The 22724-nt window shown below is 48.6% G+C and overlaps 1 protein-coding gene across 3 annotated transcripts; it reads left to right on the top strand.

The window, feature by feature from the left end:
• Window positions 1-460: 460 nt before the first annotated feature.
• Window positions 461-22196, top strand: gas2l3 (growth arrest-specific 2 like 3). Of its 3 annotated transcripts, none has more exons than XM_040172885.2 (9): window positions 461-1879; window positions 11050-11105; window positions 14819-15014; window positions 15934-16052; window positions 16180-16321; window positions 18045-18108; window positions 18180-18321; window positions 19098-19202; window positions 19720-22196. In XM_040172885.2, exons 2-9 carry the CDS (start codon window positions 11082-11084, stop codon window positions 21133-21135), a joined length of 2208 nt encoding a protein of 735 aa, XP_040028819.2. In that variant the 5' UTR covers window positions 461-1879; window positions 11050-11081; the 3' UTR covers window positions 21136-22196. The 3 variants fall into 3 exon arrangements, with proteins under 3 accessions (XP_040028819.2, XP_077957108.1, XP_077957107.1); XM_078100982.1 differs by lacking the exon at window positions 461-1879 and adding an exon at window positions 9305-9668; XM_078100981.1 differs by lacking the exons at window positions 461-1879; window positions 11050-11105 and adding an exon at window positions 14134-14475.
• The last annotated feature ends 528 nt before the right edge of the window (window positions 22197-22724 follow it).

Genomic DNA, 22724 nt, shown 5'->3' with positions numbered 1-22724 from the left:
TGGCTTTCAATACACAGATGCTTAAATAAATCATTAAAACACAAATATTGATTGCAAAAATAATCAATGAGCCAACTATGAAATATGACTTTCTTGTTTTAAATGTTTGTAAGTGTATTTTATTTGATTCAATTATTAATTCTCTGGTTGCTTGAAAAAATAATTTTCACCAGCTTTTTCATATCATGAACCTGCCTTTTAGCGATTATTGATTGTTTTAGTTGAAAGGGAATTTACACTTGTGATTGTCCTACTAAAGTGTTCTGGGTGTGTTTCTTTCATCACTAGAGGGCAGCTGTGTTAAACGGTTGGGAGCTTGATGAGAATGGATGTTGCACATGGGGAATGACTCTTACAGGCAACGCTTTGAATGTAATGTACTATATCCTTATTATTTACCCGTAGTGACCCAGCCCATACACATTATAAACTCACATGCTTTTCAAAACACGTGACATGGCATGAAATCTGCAAGTTCCCAGGGATTTGGCCCTTTCAATTTAATACACTCAGGTGGTTTTACTCACACCTATAAGGGAACCACGGTTTTCACAATTCAAAAAGTAAAGCACACAATTAATTTAGCTATCGCTAATGTTATCAGCTTTTCCACATACACGGACCCCAAATGATGATACTCCTACTTTTGGCTGAGCTGGTTGTTCATTTGCATCTAGATGAGTAAAGACAGTACGTTTCAGTTAATTCAAATGTTGAAGGAATCCATGCACTGAAAATGGTGTAGAAAGAAGGGCTCAACCTCGGGAAAGGCTCCATTTATCTCCCATAAAGTTACTTATTAGCAGCTTATCGGGTCAGTGAGGTTGAACACTGCGTTTAGAAGAAAACCTGCAGTTCAGTGTGCTCACGCACACAGGGGGAATGTTTAATCTCCACACCAACACACCATGCCAACACCGCAGTCCCAACAGAGTTTGTCCACAGCAAAACAATATCCAGTTTTGGAGAGCTTCAGGTGGTCAGCAGGCAAACTGCCTGTTTCCTGAAGTATTTATGACAATGTCAAAAAGGTTGAAGCTGAGGCGGCCGTGGTTTCACACAACAATGTGGAAGGGGCGGCGGAAAGTCTGAAACAAACCTGTCCTCCTTCGCCCTCAAGGGACAAGGCAGCTGTGAAGAGACAGGGAGAATCATCCTACTCTTTGTGAAACATGCAGTAGGCCCCTCAGGGGTGTTTGGAAACAATGGGTCAGTGGTGCTTGCGGGGCGAAGCTGTGGACGTTAACATTACTACTTTCCTGTCAATCACTATCGCAGGTCAAGCAGAAAGGGGTCTTTACGTCAGATGAGGTGGTTTTAATTCGCTGTAAACCAGCCGTCATGGTATCGGCACATGATTACACACTAGAAAAACAGCTGAAAAACTGATGCTGAAATGCTGGACTTTGTTTATGTTGCATGGGCTAGAAATAAGCTTGAAAGAAGGCAGCAAACTCGTTTGTCCAAAAAATAATAAACTCATAAGCAGTTTCTTATAAAAGGACCTGCAGTTTCAGACAGCAAAACCGCAAAAGTGCGTTTGTTTGTGTATTGTATTCTTAAGGGGTTTAAAAAAAAGTAAAAAATCAAAATGTAGCGTATTTATCTCACTCACAGTTAAAAAAAGAATAATCGTATTCTGAGATGGAGTATGCTTCAATAGGTTTACATCATTCGGTAAAGTGACACTCAGGTGAGCCCGAGGCCCCGCCCCCAGCAGAACGGGCGCTCTGATTGGCTGATTTGAACAGGGCTGCCCACAACACACAGCAGCGGAGCGCGTGAGTGATTCCCGACAACTGGAGGACCAACTCAAGATTTCCACAAGGAAACAAAACGGACTTTCTGCTTGAAAACTCCACAACCTTCAGTGACGCTGGTAAGTCTCAAAGCTTTGCTTCATCTCTATGCAAACAAAGTTTGTCCGAAAATGTTGAGCCTGTGAGGAAGAAAAAAAAAAGTTGAAGTCTCCTCCCGTTTCTCCTCAAAGCCCATGAGGGAGCCGCGTGGAAGCTGCGAGCACACCCGCTGAATGCGGTGACTTGAGCTCTAATGCGCTGTTATTTAAATGCCTGAAGTGCAGAATAAACGCCGTGCCTTAGTTTTTCCGCGCGAGCCGCAGTCGCATTTGAAGACCAAGGCTGCAGTTCAAACCCGCAACCGACTCCACTGCTCGGCGATGACACTTGATTGACACTGACGGACCCCCGTTGAGTGTGAAGCTTTGACCTGTGGGAATAAGCAGGTAAGAGAATCGGTAGCTTCCAGGTGTGGATGTGCGTCGTAGTAGCACTAGTTTCCCTAGAGTGGCTGATCGTGGTAATATTTAAGAGCATGTTGTGTTTGTGATGAGTTCTTCAAGGAGAGACTAGATTTCCTCTCAAGCTGCCGTTTATGAAAACAAACACTGCTCTACCCTGCTGGGCTTTCCTGTAGTATCAGAACAATAACCAGGGCTACATTAATAATAAATACTAAAAAAAGTGTCCCACATTGTAACGGCCCTGGTTTCCTGTCACAGGAAAGACGGTAAGGTCACTGCTCTGCTGGTGCTTCCTGCAAAGAGGGACTCCAGGGATCTCCTTCACACTGGCCTCACAGCATCTGTCTAGGGCCTTTGGGTTCTGCCTATGATCCTCTATCGGTTCCCTTGTTATTGCTGCACGAGTAGGGTCTTGAACCACACCGATAAATTAACATTTACACAAAAATGCACTTAGTCTTTGGATTATAATGTAACGTGACGGCGACATTGTGCCACACTTATGTAACTCATCACCACGCCAACGAATGATCTGGACTATTGATCGTCAGCCAGTGATAAGGCCGGACGCCGCTGGCTTGATCCGCTCCACTGATGACAAACCAAGTGATGGATCAGTTGAATGTGCTCCCTGCGTTAGCAGCTCATTTAGTTTTAGTTGTTATTTGCTAAAAAATTTACTGAGTCAAAATTGACTTTTTCTTTTTGTGGACATTCTCTAGACGATATCTGCCTTCTCGGCGTTAGTTTTGGGAACTTTTGTCTGTTTAGTTTCCTCTGGTGCATTTCCTGAGCTAGTGATATGTAAAGCTGCGGCGATGTTTTTCTTTTTTTTCTTTTTACATTGAATGATGGAAACGATCGCTTGTAATGTGAACGCTGTCCTCAAGTGGCCAAAAAAATGAACCAATGGAAGTCAATGGCCATGTCATTTGGAGATGCGTATAAACTAACCCGGCGCAGCTATAAATAAGTGATTTAGTAGGATCAAATAATGCGAGCTGTTAAACCATACAAGTCTCAGATCCTGCGGGTGCATTCATTCATTTGAAGGTAATTTGATTCTGTGTAATTCTGAGCAGGAAGTGTGCACTACAAGTGTCTGATAAAGGCGCTGTGTTTGTTTACTGGAGTTCATTGTTCTGATTGTTATTGTCCTTCACGCAGATTACTGGAAACACAGTACGGCCTCTTGTTTCAGAGCAAGCTGTCACCGCCGAGCTCTCAGGGAGCGAGTGGCCACCCCAATTCCAACTTATCTTTATAACCACCATCTGCTTGATCTTTGGCCCCAGGCCCCGCGATTTGGGCCGATCTGGGTTCCCGAAGGAAGTTGAGGGGGCGTACACTAAAACACACACACACACCAGATGAGACAAAGAAGGCTTAATGAGTTAAACATGCACGTGGGCACATATGGGCTGCGATGCTGCGTGTGTGGACACAATGGAAATGATAATGAAGGCTTGGATTACCCCTCGTTAATTTAGGGTACAGTTTACAGGGGTGTGTGTGTGTGTGTGTGTGTGTGTGTGTGTGTGTGTGTGTGGTGTGTGGTGTGTGTGTGTCTGTGTCTGTCTGTCTGTCGGATCATGTAGATTCTGTAAATATCTTCCCAGTAGAGCATAGAACTACATACAGAAACATGTCTATCTTGTGTGATAGCTGATTAATTAGTGTGCTATTTTAACGTTAATAGTCCTATGCTGGTTACAGTCCTATTTTTACATTTTTAGAACTAAAGTCCCCATTTCGGTTGAGTTGCATGTGCATTCATGGGGTTGTGATTTCGAGACGCCTGGTGCTTTGTCGTTTTTGCTGACTGATGGGTCCCGATAGGATGTTTTTCGTAGTAACGCTCTGACGGCGGCTCATGAGAAAGTTCTCCGTCTCCCTGCACCCCCGATCAAAAGCGCGACTGTTTCCGCTCACTGAAGATCAAAGGGTGTCTACCACCATCTCTTAGCACTGGTGAGGCTTATTAAGGTGAAAGGTAACCCAACCCATTTTTCTTAACCCCCCCCCCCCACACACACACACAACTAGGATCATTATGTGACAAACAAGAGTGGCTCATTAGGCCGAGGTTGACAACCTCCGTGACCTCTCACGTCTCCTTGGTCTGACCTTCTGCGAGGGGGGGGGGGATGGGTAACTGACCCTGATGAAGCTGGTTACATCGCAACGCGGGCTGCTTGGACGTAGCAGAGCTCCGTTTGGGGACAACAAATCCCAGATGATCGGCAGAACTCCAACAGACTAGCATCTTCTGGTTTAACACACTCTAAAACATCCTCCCTGAGGTGTTATCAATGTTATTAGCGGAGGAAGGTAAGATAAGATATTCCTTTATGAGTCCCACAGTGGGGAAATTTACAATGTTCACACTATTCACTAATGTTGACCATAAAGGAGGAGCCCAAAAACTGTATTTACTCTGGTGGGGTGTTCTGGTAGTAGACGTCCATTGCTCCGGCAGAGCGTCGTCAATTTCCTTTCCTCCTGGTTGCAATGCTTAGGTTGGCGTGCTAATGAGCTCAGCTATTTCAAACTGCTGGCCTGCTTGATGCACGGCTGCGACTGAAGTGATGATGTCATTGCAGTTGTGTGTGTGTGTGTGTGTGTGTGTGTGTGTGTGTGAGATCAGCAGAAAGGGCTCTGAGTGGGCATCTTGCTGTGGCTGCCTGTGTAGGACTCTGCTGACATAAAGTACGGGGTGGAGAGAGGGGGTGTAAAGTTTAAAACTGTAGGTTCATGCTTCGCAGTCGGGGTCTATGGTGTTAGGGAATCTGACATGTCTTCAGTGTGTCTCCAAACGTGAGTTTGTGGGACGTAGTGACAGAGACACTCTGATGCTGAGGGCGGCGTCCGCATGTTTGGAGCAAACCAATGCAGATGACTGACTGCATCACACGGCCCCCATTCATTCATTCATTCATCTCTTCGGCTGAACACACAAAGTGGGTGTGGTGTCCCCCTCTTGAAGCAACTGGGAACCATTGAAGCCCCCGCTTGGACATTGTCTTCTTCTAAGCTGTCAAGTAGTGTTTATTTAGTAAGTTTGTTACCTTTCGAGGTTTGAAACAAAAACTTTGTGTGAAGCTCGTCTGTGATGTCGTGTTCACTTAACGTCTTGTATCTTCAGCTGAGGGACGACAAACAACCTTCTGGCTTTGATAAGAAAGGCACATGTGTTTCATATTCTCCGAGGAGGCAGCAGGACGGGACAAAGATGTCCTTTGTAGAGGAACTATAGTTTGTCAAACGGACAGTGGACAACGACATGTCTGATTGTCTCTACAGTTTTGACCTGAGGACAAGCCCGTGTGGCTCTTTCCCACTGATCTGGAATCCGCTTGCGTGGATTCCTTTTACTGGCCCAGGTCATGGAAGCCAATCCTGAGTGAGTAGAGGGGGGGGCTCCTAAATCCCAGCGATGACCCCGTGGTGCATACTGAGCATTGGATTCGCATCACACAAATCAAAATGGGATTGGCAGGTGGCTCCTACTCATTCAAGCCTTTAAGATGGACTTTGCTCACCGTGTCTCACCTCTAAGGAATAAAACTCTCCAACAAGGGCGAGAGGAAGGAAGCCAAGAGCAGTTTTAATCCTGCTTGAAGGAAGCGGTCATCTTTAACCATGGAAAAGTGTGATGAGCGGGCTTGCACAGGCCTGAGGGGGACTGAACCGCTCTAGAAAGTAATGTTTCATTGAACATGTAGTGCTTAGTTTGACAACCGGCCGCTGAAAGGTATTTACTTTGTCTTTCTCTTCAACTGAATGAATTCCCCTCTCGCCGGCCGGGCCCCATCTGTAATGAAAAGGGGGAGGAAGCCGGAGCAAATGAAACGATCCTCCGACAAGGTAATTAAGTCCAGACACAAAGGGCTCAGCAGGAAGTAGTTTTATAGGGAAGGAGACGGTATTCTCCGGGGGGAGGGTTTGGCCTTGAAGGGCGCAGGAGGTTCACTGGCCTGCAGCCACTTCACACCGAGGGTACCAGGCACACAAAGGTATTACTCAGCCATTTCTGTCTGCTCAGGTTAACAAACGAAATGCATGAAAATAGGGCATCTTTTTCACATGGGAAGAGTTCTTAAAAAAACCTAGTGTATAAAGATATGCATCCTATATTTTACCCCTGAAGGCTCAATGCTACAGACGCAGAACTAACGTGACGTCTCTTCTTATAGTGTTGTACTTTGGTTCAGGCGGCGAGCCCTTTTTAATGAAGCCCACTGACCCCTTCAGACTCCATAATGTGCAGAGCGGTGTGCACTAGAGCCAATTTATCTTCTTCTTTTTAAGTTCTCAAAGGGGACGGCAAACTATTCTATTCTGCGCCAAGCACACGTCCTTTTTGTTACCCTTTGATTGCTTTGATTCCCCCCCCCCCCTCCTCCCCATCCCCTACCCTGCGGTCTCCAACTGCACATGACATGTTTTTATTTTATTTGCTCATATTTCCCCTGAGGAATGCACAGTGGAAAATCAAAAGGACATCGGCGCCTGAACGTTGTACTTATTACATAAAGCGTCATGTCCTTTTTTTATCTTCCAATTTGCACTTATGCACGGGTGCTCCCGTGCACCGCCGGGCAGCAGGAGCGCGCCACGTGCTGCGTGTGTGTTGTGACGCCGCAGCGTCGTTGAGGTGGGTGCAACTGCTGTCTGGAATAGCGCTGATCCTCTTAACTGATTACTAGCTGCGGCCAGAGACCGAGACAGAGGCGTGGGGAGCATGCAGACAGATGTCTCACCCCCACCCACAACAAAACTTACACCGAGCATCTATGTTTAGGTCGGGCCACGGGGAAGCTGGTACCAGATCCCTTTGCTTTAGCAGACTCCGGGTCTGTTTAGTTGCTCATGTGTTACCAGACAGCGGCGGTTTCTCTTCATGTATTCAGCAGCAGGAAGTGGATTTTGTCTTGAGCTGCAAGGAGAACACCGGCTTCTTAATGAGCGTTTAGCCAAAGTAGTCGGCACTTTGTTTATAACGATACGTTCCCTTGTGCAGGATTTATTTAAAGAAACTGCCTTTTTGACAAATTGACACCGCCATGTTTTTATTTGGTTTTCAGCGTTTGTCCTGCTCCGGTCCCACCGCATGAAATTGAATTGGGGATATGGAGTTACAATTGGTATCAAATATGAATATTACACGACTTCATTTTCCTTAATCACATACGTATCTAGATATGCCTCTCTATAAAACAAAGGTGCATCTGGAAACATCTGAAGTTTGTTGCCCAAAAGGTGTTTAAGTCAGTTCCACGTGGAGATGGGGCCTGAGGGCATGCATCCCACAACAACGCTTTAATTTTATCATAGCAAAACATCCAGATAGTTAAATCCTAACCGGACTGGACTCTTTTTGTCTACTGGCCTCCTGGGCCTCATTCTCTTGGTTAATCTCATTTGCATCAATAGGTTTACATCATTTGGTAAAACGACACTCCGGCTCACCTGAGGCCCCGCCCCCAGCAGAACGGGCGCTCTCATTGGCTGATTTGAACAGCGCTGCCCACAACACACAGCAGCGGAGCGCTTGAGTGATTCCCGACAACTGGAGGACCAACTCAAGATTTCCACAAGGAAACAAAACAGACGTTCTGCTTAAACTCCCCAGCCTTCAGTGTTTCGGTCACCTCTTCTTTGAACGGCCACTCGATGACGCAACAACAGCTGTGTAGAACTCCTGACAGCGCGGCCTGAAAACCCGCCAGAGCTCCTGGAACTAAAACCATGCTTACAGGGAGGTGACGGAGGAAACTGCCCCCTTTCCAGATGGAATGGCGGAGCTGGCGGCGGTCTGCTTGTGGAATGTGTGTGGTTGTGCTCGGTGTCATGGTGGCGCTGCCTGCCCTTTCCAGCGTGCCACCCCCAAGTTCACCACCACCATAAAACATCCATCCATCCATCCATTGTCAAACCGCTTATCCTGCACACAGGGTCGCGGGGGGGCTGGAGTCCATCCCAGCCAACTTCGGGCGATAGACAGGGTACACCCTGGATTGGTCGCCAGCCAATCGCAGGGCAACACAGAGACACACAACCAATCACACTCACATTCACACATCTACGGGCAATTTAAAGTCCCCAATTAACCTGATCCCCAGAGCATGTCTTTGGACTGTGGGAGGAAGCCGGAGAACCCGGAGAGAACCCACGCAGACACGGGGAGAACATGCAGACTCCACACAGAAAGGCCACTGGGCGGAATCGAACCCAGGACCTTCTTGCTGTGAGGCGACAGTGCTAACCACCACGCCACCGTGCCGCCCACCATAAAACATGTTTTGTCTTATTTTGGCTCCTATTCTGTCTTCCTCCTCTGCTTGACATTTGGCTGTGGGAGGGGAGGTGGGGGGGCTGTCCCCGTGGCAGATGCACACACTAGAGTCCACTGCCAAAGATTTGCCCTTTATGTCCCGTGTTGTTCAGAGGGAGCCTTCTCTAACGCCCGCGTGCTGAAAAGAATCCAGTCTGGATTGCCCTCTTTTTGAAGTCCTAAATGTTGCTGGTTGGTCACTGTCTTTCCACTTCGTAGCCTTCAGGATGTTGGTGTAGAAGACTATTGAAATCCTCTCAGGCTTGTTATAGATCAACCTGGATCAGTCATTCGCAGCGCTTCCATTCACCGGCCAATCGGGTTTTAAGAGACCCAAGAAAGAAATGCTGATTCCATCCAGCTGATCTCTGATTCTGAAGCCTGCCATAGACTGTTTGAACCGCACAAGGTATCGGCGCATGTTGTGCTTTCAGTTCTTCGTTCATTGAAGAGTCCACTTATTTCCGTTGCGCACGACCCGGTGGCTTCACCAAAGCAGCCTTGTCGTGGGCCAAGAGGGGACACACACACACACACACACACACACACACACACACACACACCGCACCTCCACTATCCCACCTTAATCCATTTCGGCCCGTTGTGGTTGGTAAGTTCCTGGTTTGGTGACTGGTTTGCAGATGAGGTGTGTGTGTGTGTGTGTGTGTGTGTGTGTGTGTGTGTGTGTGTGTGTGTGTGTGAGAGAGAGTTTGGCAAGCTAAGAAAACAATAGAGGCTTTGTGTGAGGGTCCCACCGTGACAGGATTGTTGGGGGAGAGAAGTGGGTGGTGGAGAAGAGGGGGGGGCTTAGCGAAGCGTAGCCACTTCATTAGTCCGTGCTCTCTGTTTGCACCTCCTCCTCCTCACATCCATCCTCCCTCCCGGTCATTCTCTCGCTGCCTCTCCTTCGCCGCTCTCTCGCAGAGCCACAGAGGCAAGAGTCGCTCTGGCAGGAGGGCGCAGTTTTTTTGTTGTTTTTTTCCTTTGCATCAACGTGCTTCTGAGGCAGATTAAAGGTGACCGGTGCAGCTGCGTGGAAACCATGGTTTGCTTTTCTTCTTTCCTGAGGTAAGTTGTCTCGCTTGGTCGACCCGTCCCGTGCCCGGATGCTGACTCGCTTCTTCTGTCCCCCGAGATGCAGCTCTAGGTGTCGGATGACGGCATGCAGCGCTCTCCGGCAGGGTGAACAACAGAGGATGTGATCTCAGTGGTTGTCGAGGTGTTTCTAGAGGAGGATGCAGGAGTTGTTGTTGTTGACTGCGGGGGATGACCTGGGGGGTTAAACACCATGCGGGTAGTTTCAAGTTTTACAAACCCATCTTGCTGTACGTTTTTGGCTTCATGTGAGGTGGTGTCTTGGGATCTGGGGAGCATTGAGGGGAGGGCGTCGGGGGGTGGAGGGGACTATTGCCTCAGCTGTGTTGACCAAATTATCAGTGTTTTTAGGATCTGCTCGCGTGTGATTGCTTCCCCCCCCTCTCTTTTTCAAACGCACACCCCAGGGACCGCTGAGCGTCGGGTAATCCTTCACATCCTGTGTGGGGGGAAAAAGCACTCGGACTGCCCTCATCACGTCCTCGTGACAAAGTCCCATCCTCGAAAACTCAAACTCACAAAGACGACAACATACTGGTTGGGATCTGTTTTTGCCCAGCGGGCCGTTGGCTCGCCCGCAGCTTCTATCAATGTTCAACTGTCCTTTCTAATGTTCCTGCGTTAGCGCTTAGTCAGAGTACCGCGGGTGTATTCAACTCTTCCACCCATTCTTCAGAAGGCCTGGCCAATTTTTAAATTGACTGTCTTGTAAATGAAATAACACAGTGACTATAGACTGCCACGTGTGTCATCTTTCTTGATAGCTGTAGCCTTTTGCTGAGGAATCCCTCTGATCGTAAACATGCACCGTTTTGTTATTCGTCCCCGTCCCTTTTGCCCCGCTGCCGACGCGGTTGTGATTCTTTCTATTCCTCTGAAAGCAGGACTTGAGTACAGGCCACATGGGGGGCCAGGCGCTGAGCCTCATACGGTAGTAGTGGGGTGTCGATCATCCAAATCGTCCATTCTAATGACTGTGGCCGGGCCGATAGCAGGTCGTTCACGGGGTTCGTTCACGTCCTTCTCTTGTCCCGGGAGTCAGAAGGCTGTTGGCAACATCCGAGGGCGGCGTCTAGCCCCCCGGCTGCTGGTAGTTACAGGATGTTCTAGAGACCCTGTTTTCACCTGTGTTTGGCCTTTTACAATACGTTATGCTACTTGTATCAGCAGGGCTCCACTTGAATCGCACATCAATTATATGTATAGGTATCAATGTTCCAGCCGAACTCTTAGCAAGGATGTTTCTCAACATCATCAAACTGTTCCTGGAGACCATCTGAACCTCCTCACCCACACGCTGAACTTTTTGATATGATCTCTTTTCTGACCAAACTCTTGTCTTCTCGCTCCACAGGATGAAGAAGTGACTCATTCGTGACCACAGTCATGGCTGTGCAGACTGGCGTCCAGGTAGGCTCGTCATCATCATCATCATCAATATCTAGATTAGTAGTCGGTCTAGATTGGGGGGGGGGGAAATGGGTCCTTGTTGTTCCGGTTAAACAAAGCGGTGAAGGCATCTTTCTCCTGCTCAACAACTGCAGCGCGCCGCCGTGTTGTTGCTCTGCGTGTCTGACGCTCCACTGCTCCGACCCCGAGGACTTTATACGCACATGTTTTTGGGAGGATTGTGGGGAGAAAGGGGGGAGTGATGTAGGAAATGGGGATTTTTTCTTTTCACTTACCCTCCTAGGAACGAAATATCAGCTGTCCCAGAACAACAAACGTATTGTGTTACAGATTTGTCCCATGGCAGGAGAATGTGTGTGTGTGTGTGTGTGTCTTGTTTAACAGGCCTGTCTCTCGCCGCTCGTCTTTGGATATGCAGAAATATGTATTAAATATAAGTGCTGGGCGCACATTTACAGTGGACAGGAGGATGGATGTAGAACAAAGCGCCTTGTACTGCGTGTGATGGAAGGCCCCCTGTGAGGGCATTGATCTAACTCGGAGCTTCGCCGCGCATGTAGAGCAGTCACATGCGATAAATGGTCACACTCTTGACCGCGCTGTTCACCCGCGCTGAAAATGCACACACCCGTGGAAGTACGGGCAGCATACGCGCCGATTTCTTAACGCAGCAGCAAGCGATAATGTCTGCAGGTTTTGGTTGTTCTTTGGTGATGGATACGAATAGTTGCAGAGCGGCTCAGTTTCAGGTGGAGACGTTGTAGCATCTCTGTCGGGTAGCTGTAGAAACACACACACTAAATGAGCAAACAGAAAAGCCCTTGAAAAGAGCAGCGTGACCCCCGTTTGTTCAGCTGGGCCAAACCAAACAGCTCTGGTTTTTGTTGTGATCCTCGCAAGGTCAAAGGTCAACCACCAGGCCATGGGAAGTTTGGTAAGTCAATCAAAATCTGTGTGAATGGCCCATTGATCAGATAGGAAATGGCAATAAGGAAATGGTAATAAAGAACTAGATAAATGTAACTCCTGGTCAGAGTTGTTGCCAAACACGTGAACGAGCCACTGCGAGAAAACAACGTTCCTGCATGTTCACGGACAAGAAGCCCGTAAACATGCAGGGGAAACAGGAGGCATCACAGGGACAGAAGGTTTTTGTAATAATGTGAACAGATGATGCAGTCACAAGAGCAGCTTGTTTAACTAGAAAGCCAGAGAACATCATGAACATGTACGAATTTATTTTCAATTTCAACACCAGATCTATACGATACTTTTTTCTTTGAGGGGGGTCCAGCACTACTGCCCACTTTTCCCTGGGACCTTGCTGCCCTTGGCTATTGTTCCACAGAGCTCAGCTATCCTTTGGTATAAGTGGCTCAGGTTAATAGCATCAGATAAGCCCCACCCACCGAAATTGTAACACACAGGCCTCTGCAGGATTACCGACCCGCATTCCACAGGTGATGAAAGACGGATCAGCCTCCTATAACCGGTGCAATGCAGATGGTAGTTCAGTCTGCGTGTGTGTGTGTGTCCTTTTCTAGTGACGTAGCCTTTTTGCATTTCCCCAATTCTACCTCTGAGCTCCCCTGGCAATCAAATGACTCCAAGATGAGTAAATGGGTAAAGGTTGGATGTAATTAAAGAGGCTTCAAGTTCCACTGACAAAGGGGCGGAAAATGTGTGCTTTTAAAAAGGCATTTACATATGGAAAGTTTGCAACTTGGTAGTGGTCCCAACCCTACCACTGCCACTCAGCTTGTTCACTGTCTTCTTTACAAAGTAAGATCTACATCTGATGGTGTCCCCAGCAGCATGTTGGCCTGGGAAAGTCTGTGTTATAAACTGATGACGTGCAAAACATCTTCACTTCTGCTGCCTTGATTTCTTTTTTGTTCACCGTTGTTTTTTTTCCAATCCGTTGCTTGAGATTCTCCAAATTTAACTAAATTATTGCCCATTGGAGTTTGGAGTTAACTTAGCTTGAGCATTAGGGCCAAATTCATGATAATGAAGGACTTATTTCCACTCTGCTAATTGGTCCTAATCTTCTCTACTTAGCATTGTGAGATTTAGTCCTGTTGTTGCATCCACATTCCCCAAGCAGGGGGACTTGAAACATTCAGACTCCGCTGGCTTCAAAGCCTCACTAAAGCTTCAACACACACACACGCGCACACACACAGGGCTTCAGCAGAACATCGGTGTATAATAGCCTCTCTGTTGGACTGGCCACAAGGTTTCCAGTTTGTAGGCTGAACAGCAAGCGATGAACTGAAGGCCGACTCGACCGGGCCGTGTTTTAATAACAATAAGAACATTCAGTGAGCGGACGCGGCGTCTCATTATTGCTCGACGGCATGTGATTGAACCCCAGATTACACGCTGTCTCTCAAACGAAAACAGATTCTACAGGGAGGGGGGTTGTTATGTAACGTCTGGACGTCCTCATAGTGCACATCTGTCCAGCCAGTTGCCAGGGAATAATTAAAAAGTTAGGACAAAACATCATAGACATATATTTAATGTATATCAATTTATTGTAAATACAATAAATAAATACATTACATGTCATTTAGCGGACGCTTTTATCCAAAGCATCCGCACTTAAATAAGTGCATTCAACCATAGGGTACAAACTCAGAAGAACAAGAAAGCGCAATTTCCTCAAATAAGCCAATTTACAATTTGCTATAGATGAGTGACGTTACAAGTACAATTTAAGTGCAACAATTTGTTAGTCTTTAGTCGAGGTAGAGTCTGAAGAGGTGTGTCTTTAGTTTGCGGCGGAAGGTGTGAAGGCTCTCTGCGGTCCTGGTGTCTTCAGAGAGCTCGTTCCACCATTTCGGAGCAAGGACAGCAAAGAGTCGTGATCCTGTCGAGAGTTTTGCTCTCAGTGAGAAAGGAACGAGCAGTTTAGCAGATGCAGAGCGGAGAGTGCGGGTTGGGATGTAGGGTTTGACCATGTCCTGGATGTAAGCTGGACCCGATCCATTCACAGCATGGTACGTGAGCACCAATGTTTTGAACTGGATGCGGGCAGCCACCGGTAAATATATATAATGTCATGCTGTTTTTGAGAAGAAGGAGCTTTGTCGTTGTCTTGAGTTATTTAAAGTATTGACAACAATTTGGTTTTAAAATGATTCACCAGTTTTCCTCTTTATCCACATACTTCCCCTATAAATGTCTACATTACATCGCTGCATGGCGCTGCACAGGACTGTTTCCCGTCCCTCCCTTCATATCTTCTGCTATGCGAGGGCCTGTCAGTGTAAAGAGTGGAGTGGAGGGGAAGTACGAGCGGGAGAAGGGATGTGTGAGTGGAGAAGGATGTGATGAGACCCCCGTGATCAGCGCCACGCTTCATGTAAGCACCGGACTGTGAACCAGTAGCACCCATTTAACCAGTGGAGTGCAACGGCATGCAATCGCCTCTTCTTCCTCCTGGATTTACAGCGAAATATGATAACTGGGGAGGTGGGGCTGTGGTTTGCACTTCTACTGAGCGTAGAAGGGATGGCAGCCATGACGCGTCCTCTCTGCACTAGTTTAATAATGTGTCTTCTCTCCATGAGGAGGGACAGTTGGTTTAAACCACCACCGATCACATGCCATCCTGTAGTTCGGAGGTTCCTCGGTGTCTGCTCCCCCCCCAAGAACACGTAAATGCTCGCTAATCCTCCGTCCTCTATCCCTTCTCTCGTGTCCAGGTGTGGTTCGGGGAGAAGTTCGATGCCCCGTTGTTGAGCCCCAGGAGCCCCAGGAGCCCTCGCAGCCCGCTGGCCCAGCGGCACGGCCCCGGCCTCACCGACGTCTTCCAGTATGACCAGTGGCTGGCAGTGCGGCATGAAGCCACCTTGGTGCCCATGCAGGAGGATCTGGCCATCTGGCTCAGCGGCATGCTGGGTAAGCGCCGCATGCCGACTCGGGCTTTCTTCATTTGTTCGCCCCTCCGCTTTCCCCTCACGCGCCGCCTGGTATGTTGCTTTGACATATTTGTTTTGTTTGTCGGTTTCCTTGCTGGGGTAGAATGTTGACGGAACAAACGCTGTGAGTGCACGCTTCGCCTCTTTTATATTTGTGAGCAATGATGACAAGCATAAGCTAAGAATGATTGCCGATGACCACCTGGCAACCCCCCCCCCCCATAGAGAAATACCAACGCACACTTGACTCCCGTGTAATTGGATTTGGATGCTGCCATTTCCAACTGCGCCCCAGCAAACAGAAACGGGAAGCGGAACAAAATCCCTCATTGCGTCCTTCTCTACTATTCTACCGACCTCTATTGTCCCCGATGATACAAGATGATACAATGGAGCTTTGAGGAAACCGAAGATCCCTGGAAACCGACACCAACGCTGAAACTCCCTGTGAAGAAGCAGGCCGCTGAGTTTCTGCACCCTACGATATTCTGGAGTTCATAAAGCGATGCGATGGCCTACCCCCCTCCCTCGGGGACGGATACCGCACAAACGCCCCCCGGGGCCTGGCGGTTGTAGGGTGGAGCGATCTGGCGTCGCTTAGTTTTGTGGCTTTTTTTTTTTTTTCTTTGGGATTTTGTTCTGTGGATTCGTCTCTCGTTGCCTGTTGCTGAGTTTCTCAGGGGGGTGAATTACAACGAGGGGTCGTGGAGAGTAAGGGATCAACACAAAAGACTCTGCTGAGAGGGGAGAAAACGTTTCTCTTGAATCTGTGCCCTATTTATTTATTATTAATCAATCGGGCCTACGTAAACAACACACATCTCATCTTTTATTAAGTGTCCTTGCCGGTGAAACCGAACGACCTGCAATGTGCTGGATGCTGTGTTGCCTTTTTGCAGGCGAGGAGGTGAGAGCCGAGTTCTTCATGGAGGAGCTGAACAACGGCGTGAAGCTGTGCCAGCTAATCGGCGTGCTGCAGACAAAGATCGCCCAAAGCTGCCCCTCGGCGGCGTGCAAGGTGAGTCCGACCCGTCAGCCAAAGGGCGGGACGGGGGAACGCAGCCGTTCACAGAACCTTCAAAGCGCTGACTTGATGAATTTGTGGTTCTGTTAACAGCTCATGTGATCTCCCTCCCGCCCCGCAGCTTTTCTCCACGAGGAAGATAGCATGCAAGCGGGACGCCTCTCCGGGTTCCTTCTTTGCTCGCGACAACACCGCCAACTTCCTGGCCTGGTGCCGCCACGTCGGCGTGGAAGAGACGTACCTGTTTGAGTCGGAGGGCCTCGGTAAGAGCCATCGCCGTACTTCATCTCAGCTCTCCATGGCTTAATGCTATAGATTGCTCGTTGCTCTCCACCTTTCTCTCATTCATGTGCAGACTTAAGTATTGTTCCAATCCAGCTGACTAGAATGTGACCTTTTCACGAACAAGGACATAGTTAGTTTTGAGTTGACCTGGCAACCCTTTCCTGGTTATGTCCATTTTAATCTTGTGTGTCGCAGAGACTCACGGTCACTTATCAAAACGCTACTTCTGGCGCGTTGGCAAATATTGTCACAACTTTATCTCTTCAATAACCAGATTAAGGAATAAGTACTACAAAGTCAAATAATGTCCAAGCAGGAAAAAAACTTTATCAACTAGTGAATATTTAATGCAACAAAATGCCACACCTGCCAAGTTCTGCTTTAGAACTTCGGGGAGCATAATCATGGTGAGTTTCCCTCAATGTGTTCAGGCTCTCTACCTCGGAAAAAACTCCATCAGATCCAAAACTTCAGGCTAAGTAACAAATCGATGCATTGTGCAGTCATATGCAACACAAGACAAATCCTTAAATTAAATATTTACTCCGAGGATGACTTGATCTGTTTGATAAGGACAACATGGTTACCGGGGCGAAACAGACGAGACTGCGGGTGTAAGCGGCTTTGCGGAGCTCAGTTGTTTAAGCCTCACTTCTTAATGGTTTAATAGGATGTGTTGTAGAGAGCAATCATCCTGAGTACGGTGTGTGGGGATCGCCTCACTACGAGGAATGGTGCTCTAAACCAACGGATTGGGATGCTTTTCAGTAAGAAGACCATGTGTCTCCTGAGAGTTTTCTATGTGCCGTTTTAAAAAAAACATTTTTTTAATACATCTATTTTGATTTTATAACTTAACAAGACAGCCCTCCAGCGCTTTAAGGCTTCAATGAAAGCGTAAGTAAACGAGTCTGTATCAGTACAGGTGTTTTTTGAGAGGTTTAAGACTGGTTTCCATAGCTAGATGAATCTTTTGGCATTGTCACGCTATATAGGATGGTATTCAGTTTAGCGTTGTTTCTACTCTCTCTACATTTCCTACCAGTAGGGGAACCTAGGCCAAGCCTCTCCCTCAGCAGTGGAGTATAATGCAAACGTGCACATGTAGGGTTTGGGGTATACAATGTCTTATTTGTAGATAGCGGAAGAAATGTGACTGTTGGAGAGTATTTGCTCTTCAGGCCCTCAAACGAGTCCATTGCACCGCTGCATGAGGGTTGACAAGTTGGTGCAGACCCTTCTCCTACCACAGCGAGGTCTGGGTTTCTCCACGTGGGAGCCAAAAGTAGTCTTAAATCTGAAGTAGTCCCTGTTCCAGGTGTTTTAGTGTGTTCCGTACAATAAAGTTATTTTGAACCTCCAACTTTGGCTTTTTGTAATTAACGGCGGGACAGTTCTTTAAATTGCGACTCCGTGTCAGTCCGTGCGTTTGTAGCCTGTGGATTCACCCATTGACATCTGAGTTTGTGCTGCCCAGCAGCAGAACTGCATGTGGGGGCCTCCCGGCCCTTCTTGTTGCCTGCTTTTCTGTACTTATCTCTTTCTCATGTTTCCAGAGTGTGGGACAGGAATTTTCATCCCGCCTCCTCCCTGTCATTTGCGATTGCGTCGCATTCGGCCTTTGAAGGCCAAGCTGGCGGCGGCTGCTTCTTCACACTGACCGTTCTTCTGACCGTAAACTGTTGCCTTCTTTTGCCTCAGTGCTGCACAAGGAGCCTCGGCAAGTTTGCCTCTGCCTCCTACAGATCGGCCGCATCGTCTCCAGGTGAGTGTTTGAGTGTAGAGCGAGGAGGAGGAGGAGCGGCAAAGGTAAACTGTGTGTTGCGTGTCCCTCAGATACGGCGTGGAGCCCCCCGTGCTGGTGAAGCTGGAGAAGGAGATCGAGCTGGAGGAGACCCTGCTGATGACTGAGGAGCCGCCTCCGGCCGTCAAGACCTTCAGCGTGTGCTGCCAGCACGGCGGCCTCTACCAGCCCGGGGTGAGTTCTGACGCAGCAACACCACCTCGACGCCGAGCTTTGAAAAGAAAACCTTTGCTTCCTCCTCTTCACCCGGTTGCTCTCATTGGACGTGGCGAGCGTCCGCGGGGCCCACAGCTGATCACGTCGACGGTCCATGTGCGACCCCATTTCAGGAAGCATCATCTCTGCCCCCCGCGGGCGCTGACACATTGCAGCGAACCACGTGGCGTTCGGCTGCTGTGACTCATTCACACGTGCACGCAGCCTCGAAGCGTGCGCACACACACACGAGCGAAGCCTCCTCCATTAACACTTTCTGACTCGTAGCTGATGGCGGTTGTGATGCCAACACCGTAATTCCCCTAAACAAGGCTGGAACAGGGGGGGGGGGGGATGTCTCTATGTTCCCATAGGAGACATCTGGGCCAAAAATATCTACTCACTGAAGCGGAAGGCGGTTTGAATGAAAGCATTTCACTAGTATGTATGTTACCAAATGCGTATTTCCTTCATTCAAATGAGCAGCCGTAGCAAATGCTGCCAGTGATTTTATTGCTCTGTATCTTTATGTCCTCGTCACTTCTGATGCATTTAGAAAAGGTATTTGATCATCATTCGACGAGTCACTGCGCGCTTCAGTGCGCAATAATGCATTCCTACAAAAACTGGAGAACCTTAATTGTTTTGGTTTTCCGGCCATCTGTTGGGATTAGATGATGATATCATACGTTTACAACAAGATTCCAGTGTTCCTGCCAACAGGGCCGCCTTGTGACCTCTCCTCTGTCTCGTAGGAGCACGCCGTGGACGACCTGCCCTGCAACTGTGCCAACAGGGTCTCCATTGAGTACCTGTCTGAGGGACGCTACAGACTGGGAGACAAGACCCTCTTTATTCGGGTGAGTGCTCTCTTCGGGTCACCTCACACCAGTAATCCAGATCAGTTGGTCAGGCTGTTGTAACACACTGATTTAGCATGTGACTGTTTAGCATTGTGTTACTCTGAGACTCTGTGAACACTACAGCCGATCTGTGGTCCGCCCCCAAATGCTGTCATTGGTTTAGACGCGTTAAGATAAGATTGTTGTTAATAAATGAATGTGTTAACCTGCCCAACACTAATATCTATTGTAACGGTACATTTAGAATTCAGTTACCAGACAATTTGAGAAAGGGAGATAAAGATGCCGGTGTTCAAGATTTGAGGTACAGTACAAGCATGAATCCTGTTACGATGTGTAACAGGATATCATCGTGTGTGTTTGTGAGCGCTCTGGCACAGCTGCAGGAATCCTTACACACGCGTAAGCTTGTTACTCGGTGGATTACGTTGGCCGATTACATCATAGTCACTCTTGATTTCTGATCAACCAAACGTGGCTTTTTGTTCACCAGCTGATTTGCTTTCCCACGCAGATGCTTCATGGGAAACATGTGATGGTGCGCGTCGGCGGCGGCTGGGACACACTGCGGGGCTTCCTGACGAAGTACGACCCTCTGCGAGTGCTGCAGTTCACCACTCTGGAGCAGAAGATCCTGGCCTTTCAGAAAGGCCCCCCGGGCCTGGGAGGTCACCACTGCAACGCCGCTCCAACCCCTCCTCCCGAGATGGACCCCCTCGCCGCTGTCAATGACCTCATCTCTTCCTCGTCCTCCTCTTCCTCTTCCACCTCTTCGTCGTCTTCCTCCTCCCGCTCGGCCTGTAAGCCGGCACCTGCGACCGCCGCAGGTCAGATGTGTCGCTCGAACGCCGCCTCCCCGGCCTGCACGCCCACAATGCCCAGAAAGGGCGCTGCCTCGGTGCCCAGGAGGAACCTGCAGGGGACCTCTTCCTCCCCCAGGAAGCCCACCCAGCTGCCCCTGCCCACCCCCACCTCCACCACCACCAAAGCTTGCTCCTCTCTGCCATCCACGCCTGTGGGAGGCTCGAAACAGCCTCCCGTCCCGGGGAGTCAGGGTGTGCAGGTCCGTCGCCCCCGAGCCCTCACTCCATCCTCGTTTCAATCATCGCCTGCACCCGCAGGTCCGAGCCCCGCCTCCAAACCAAAGCTGAGGCCGCCACGCCGCGGTGCCGCCACGCATCCCAGGAGCCCCGTCTGTCCTGAGCCGTCTTCCAAATGCCCCAAACCCTCCAGCCCCTGCACTTCCCCGACCGCCACTACTGTGCCCCGCCCCACAGCCGCAGTAGCTCGGGGCCCCGCCCCTAAAGATGGCAGGCCCCCGTCAGGTGCCAACCAGCGCTCACGCCTGCTTGCTCAGCGCCGTTCGGGCTCACCGGCTTCGCGCCTCCGTCTAGAGGCCGCCAGGCGGGTGCGGACGGCCACCAGAGGTGCAGCGACGCCAACTCCCCGGACCCCCGCCCCCAGTTCCCGCGCCGCCTCACCAGGGCCACCAAAGCCTCCCTGCTCTTTGCCAAAGAACAAAGAGGTCACAGCCAAAGCCAAGGGGCCCGTCACGTACAAGGTAGCCGCTGCCGCTCCACGCGGTGCCGCCCTCCCCCCGCGCAGCACGGCTGCCCCTCCACGCGCCGCCGCCGCTTTCCCCGGGCGAATCCCAGGGGGCAACACGGGCCCTTCTCCCAACATTAAAGCCAATACGAAAACGCCAGCCACAGCGCATCGAGTGGGGCGAAAGCCAGCAGCACCCATGGAGGGGAAGTCCACTTCAAAACCGGAGGCAACTCCAGGAGTCGGTGTGGCCCCGAAAAAAAACGGCTCCAACGTCAGAGCCGTCCAGACGGAGCCCAGCGTCTGCAAGAAGGTTCAACAACACAAGAGCAAAGGCGAAGACCCTTATTTTGAAATGAACAGCCGGAGAAGGCAGAGGACGTGACGGCCTCTGCCTTCTGAACTCTAGTCGTCACTAATCCCAAAAAGATTCTCTTCTGTGACCATTGTTTTTGTATTCGGATTTGATGTCAGTTTTTTGTCTTTGTCTTTTCCTTGTGATCTTTCTTTTCGAGGGTCATGCCTTGTATGTCTTGTCTCTGCGGTGGTTGAATGGTCGCTTAACCTGCTCAACACTAAAACTTGCACAACATTTACATACACGTGAAGCCGTTACAAATCATTTGTCATCTGACTTTCGCAGAACATAAACTTTGATTGAAAAAGCAGTCGAACAGTAACCGCAAATCTTTTGGGTTTTAGATCTATACATCAGGAAGGTTAGGGAAATGCACTTAGCTGAACATTCGCGGGTAAATCTGTAATCATCGCACAGCAGCCCGCGAGTCGTGTTTTCTACAACAGGTTACCAAAGTTGACATTTGTGGAGCTCAGTGACAAAACTGGAACACAATTAATGGTTTCTGGTGATTCTTCTGCTCCCCAGTGAGAACATTTTCCACTGGTGGATTGTCAGACGCAACATATGTGTGTTTGTAGATGTGATGTCTAGGAGGGAGAGTCTTCTGGATGGCGCCGGACAAGGCGTCATCGGGAACAGAACTTCCTGTGGTGTGCCTTCATCAGAAATGTTTTGTTTCTGAGCGGTATTAGAATGTATTAGATGGGGCGGGGGGGTTAAAGGGTTTTATTGATGAAAATTGCACAGTATGTACGAGCACTCATGACTTTGGTTTCCCAGAGAAAAGCCTAACTCGCAGATTAACTACTGAACACTTTTATTTTAAGCAGAAAACCCTTCAGAAATGATCTGATAGAATTGTTTTTATATGATTTCTAATATTTGTGTGTAAAACTCTAGTTTTCTATGTGGTGTTGTGTATACATATAGATATATATATTATCAGTGAGGCTTTTCTGTTTGGCACTTTATAGGAACCGTCATGTTTTTCGGCATTTTAATGTTTGTTCTGTTGATTTGTGTCTCTTGTTCCGGCTACCTTTTTGTCATTTTGATTAATAAATGGACAAATGTTTTAAAGACCATCCAAAGTATTTCACATTCGCTTTAACATGTTATGTTTCAAGTGTTTGAGGATTGTTTCCTCTAAAGCCTTAAAACGTTCTTAGCCTGAATACCCAACAGACTGTGGAACGAAATGAACAACGTAGAAAGAAACTAACATTGTTTGAGGCCAATTACGCTTCCTGTAAGCGCAACTAATTACTGTGGAATATTTAAGTCACAAAGCGCCTCCTAATACCATGTTAAAAGAAACCTTTGTGAGAATTACTGCAGTACCTTTAAACGACTGGAATTATTTAAATCATGCGGGAAAAGAGGCTGTCGAAGAAGCTTCTCACTTCCAGTATCCCCAAAGTGACGCTGACCTGCAACTCCTCTTAGACAGAAAGGTTCCTTCAATCAGAGACTAATGTTCGCAGGACGCAGATCCAATGTGGGCCCTGAACTGAAGAGAAACCACACAGGTGATTCAAATCCAGGTTGATTGGACCCCACGACGTGTGCTAACTTAAGTGAATAAATAAATTTAATTTTATAAAGGCGATATT

The sequence above is a fragment of the Gasterosteus aculeatus genome, chromosome 4 (assembly GCF_964276395.1).
Source record: "Gasterosteus aculeatus chromosome 4, fGasAcu3.hap1.1, whole genome shotgun sequence".
Taxonomy (NCBI): Eukaryota; Metazoa; Chordata; class Actinopteri; order Perciformes; family Gasterosteidae; genus Gasterosteus; species Gasterosteus aculeatus.
The sequence above is the reverse complement of the archived record's forward strand: the minus strand, read 5'-3'. Positions and strand labels throughout refer to the sequence as shown.